Source organism: Gavia stellata, chromosome Z (genome assembly GCF_030936135.1).
Source record: "Gavia stellata isolate bGavSte3 chromosome Z, bGavSte3.hap2, whole genome shotgun sequence".
NCBI lineage: Eukaryota > Metazoa > Chordata > Aves > Gaviiformes > Gaviidae > Gavia > Gavia stellata.
Window position 1 is genome coordinate 72,882,558 of NC_082637.1, and position 2,286 is coordinate 72,884,843.

At 69.1% G+C, this 2,286-nt stretch overlaps 1 protein-coding gene across 1 annotated transcript; it reads left to right on the top strand.

Annotated features, from left to right (window-relative positions):
- Positions 1-303: 303 nt before the first annotated feature.
- On the top strand, positions 304-1,182 carry FOXE1 (forkhead box E1). The gene has a single exon (XM_059834297.1). It carries the CDS (start codon positions 304-306, stop codon positions 1,180-1,182), a length of 879 nt encoding a protein of 292 aa, XP_059690280.1.
- Positions 1,183-2,286: the final 1,104 nt, after the last annotated feature.

The window sequence follows — 2,286 nt, forward strand, 5'->3', positions numbered from 1 at the left end:
AAGCCGTGCGCTCCCGACGGCGGCGGGATCGCGGCGCCCCGACGGCGCTGGGGACGGGGACCCCGGGAGGGAGGGGGCGAGCCGGGGTGGGGGGGGGGGTGGGTGCCGGGGCAGGGCGCTGCCCCTGCCCGCGGCGGCGGTGGCACGCCCGGCCCTGCCCGCGCCTCCCGGGCTGCGGGGCGTTGCAGGGGGAGTGCCGGCCGCCCGGGCGCGGAGCCGCCGGACACCGCCGCATAAAAGCCGCGGCGGCGCGGCGCTGCGCCTCCTCGGCTCGGCCCGGCTCGGGGCCGCCCCGACGGCCGCATGACCGCCGAGAGCCGGCTGCCGCCGGGCCCCCCGCCGCCGCCCCCGCCGCTGAAGGCGGACGCGGCGCCGCCGGGGGAGGAGGCGGCGGCGGCGGCGGGGGCACGGGGCGGGCGGCGGCGGCGCAAGCGGCCGGCGGAGCGGGGCAAGCCGCCCTACAGCTACATCGCCCTCATCGCCATGGCCATCGGGCAGGCGCCCGAGCGGCGGCTGACGCTGGGCGGCATCTACCGCTTCATCACCGAGCGCTTCCCCTTCTACCGCGACAGCCCCCGCAAGTGGCAGAACAGCATCCGCCACAACCTCACCCTCAACGACTGCTTCGTCAAGGTGCCGCGGGAGCCCGGCCGCCCCGGCAAGGGCAATTACTGGACGCTGGACCCCCACGCCCGCGACATGTTCGAGAGCGGCTCCTTCCTCCGCCGCAGGAAGCGCTTCAAGCGCAGCGACCTCTCCACCTACCCGGCCTTCCTCGCCGAGCGCCCCGCCGCGCCCTGCCGCCTCTTCCCGCTGCCCGCCCCGCCGCTCGCCGCCGACCTGCCCCCGACCCCCGCCACCGCCTCCTGCGCCTTCGCCGCCGCCTACCCCGCGCAGGGCTGCGCCGCCGCCGCCGCCCTGCCCCACGCCTACGCCCCGCTGCCCACCGCCCCCGGGCCCTACGCGCCGAGCGGCCCCGGGCAGCTGTACGCGCCGTCGGGGCGCATCGTGCTGCCGGCCTCGCCGCCCGCCCCCGCCGGGCTCTACGGCCGCCGCTCCCCCGCGCCCTACCCGCCGCTGCCCCAAGCCTACGGCGCCGGAGGGCAGCTGGGCGCCGCCGAGCCCGGACCGCGGCACGGCGCCTACCCCGGCGGCCCCGACAGGTTCGTCCCGGCCCTCTGACCCAGCCCGGGGGAGGTCGGGCGGCCCGACGGCGCGGACCGGAGCCCGGGAGAGGGGCGGGCTGCGGGGCTTGCCCGACGCCGCCGGACCCGGGGCCGCCCAGGAAGATCTGGAAGATCTTGGGCTGCGCCTCCGCCTTCTGCCACCAGCCCGGGCCTCCCGGCGAGGAGTGCCGCAGCAAGCCGGGGGGGCCCGTGGGGTGCCTAGGCCCATCCACTCTCCCCAGAGAAGCCCTGTGCGGTCCCAAGTGCCTGGATGGGGCAAACAGCCCTTTCGTCTTCTAACGCCCTTCCTGGGGCAGGTGCCTAAAGCTTCCTGGCAGGATCCCCCGCTCCTGGTATACCTGACTGGGCCCCCTGGTCTATCCAGGAAGATCTCACTTTTAAAAATATCTCTGCTGTTGATGATTTTATTTACAGAACAAAACGTCTGCTGGGATGGGGGAGGAGGGAGGCAGGAGGAAGCGTTCCCCAGCCTCATGCAGCCAAAGCCATAAAAGCAGGATGCATGGCACTAATGTGGTGGCGTGTCCCTGGAGTTGGGCAGAGCTATTGCATTAGTACAAGGCTTCGCACCAACAACGTGGCCGGGGCTGGGGAAGGTTTGGATGCTGGGGTTGCAGCTAAACACAGCAAGTCGGATACCTCGGGGGGTCATGCTGTGTGCTGCAGTGGTGGGAGAATGGTGGGATTGGAAGCATAAAAACTTTTACCATGAGCATGCTCAGCCCCTGGAAGAGGGACCCAGCGAGACTGTGGGATCCCTGCCCTTGGAGGTCTTCCCAACTTGACTGGACAGAACCTGAGTGACCTGATCTGGCTTTGGAGTTAGATCCAACATTGAATTTGGACCTGCTTTGAGTGGAGACCTGGTCCAGAGGACTATGGAGGTCCTTACATCCTACATTACTTTGATCTGAAGGTTAGCCCAGCTCTGTCTGTAGCCTAGAGCAATCAGCATCTATGGGGGAAAACTTTCCTTCCTGAAATAAGTGAGAGAAGCAGGACATGGTGCCTTTTCATCTTCAATTGCTCCTCTTTCAAGCTTTCCTAGAATGGAAAAAAAGCTAGAGAAAACATCAAGAGGGGACAACTGATAGGAACG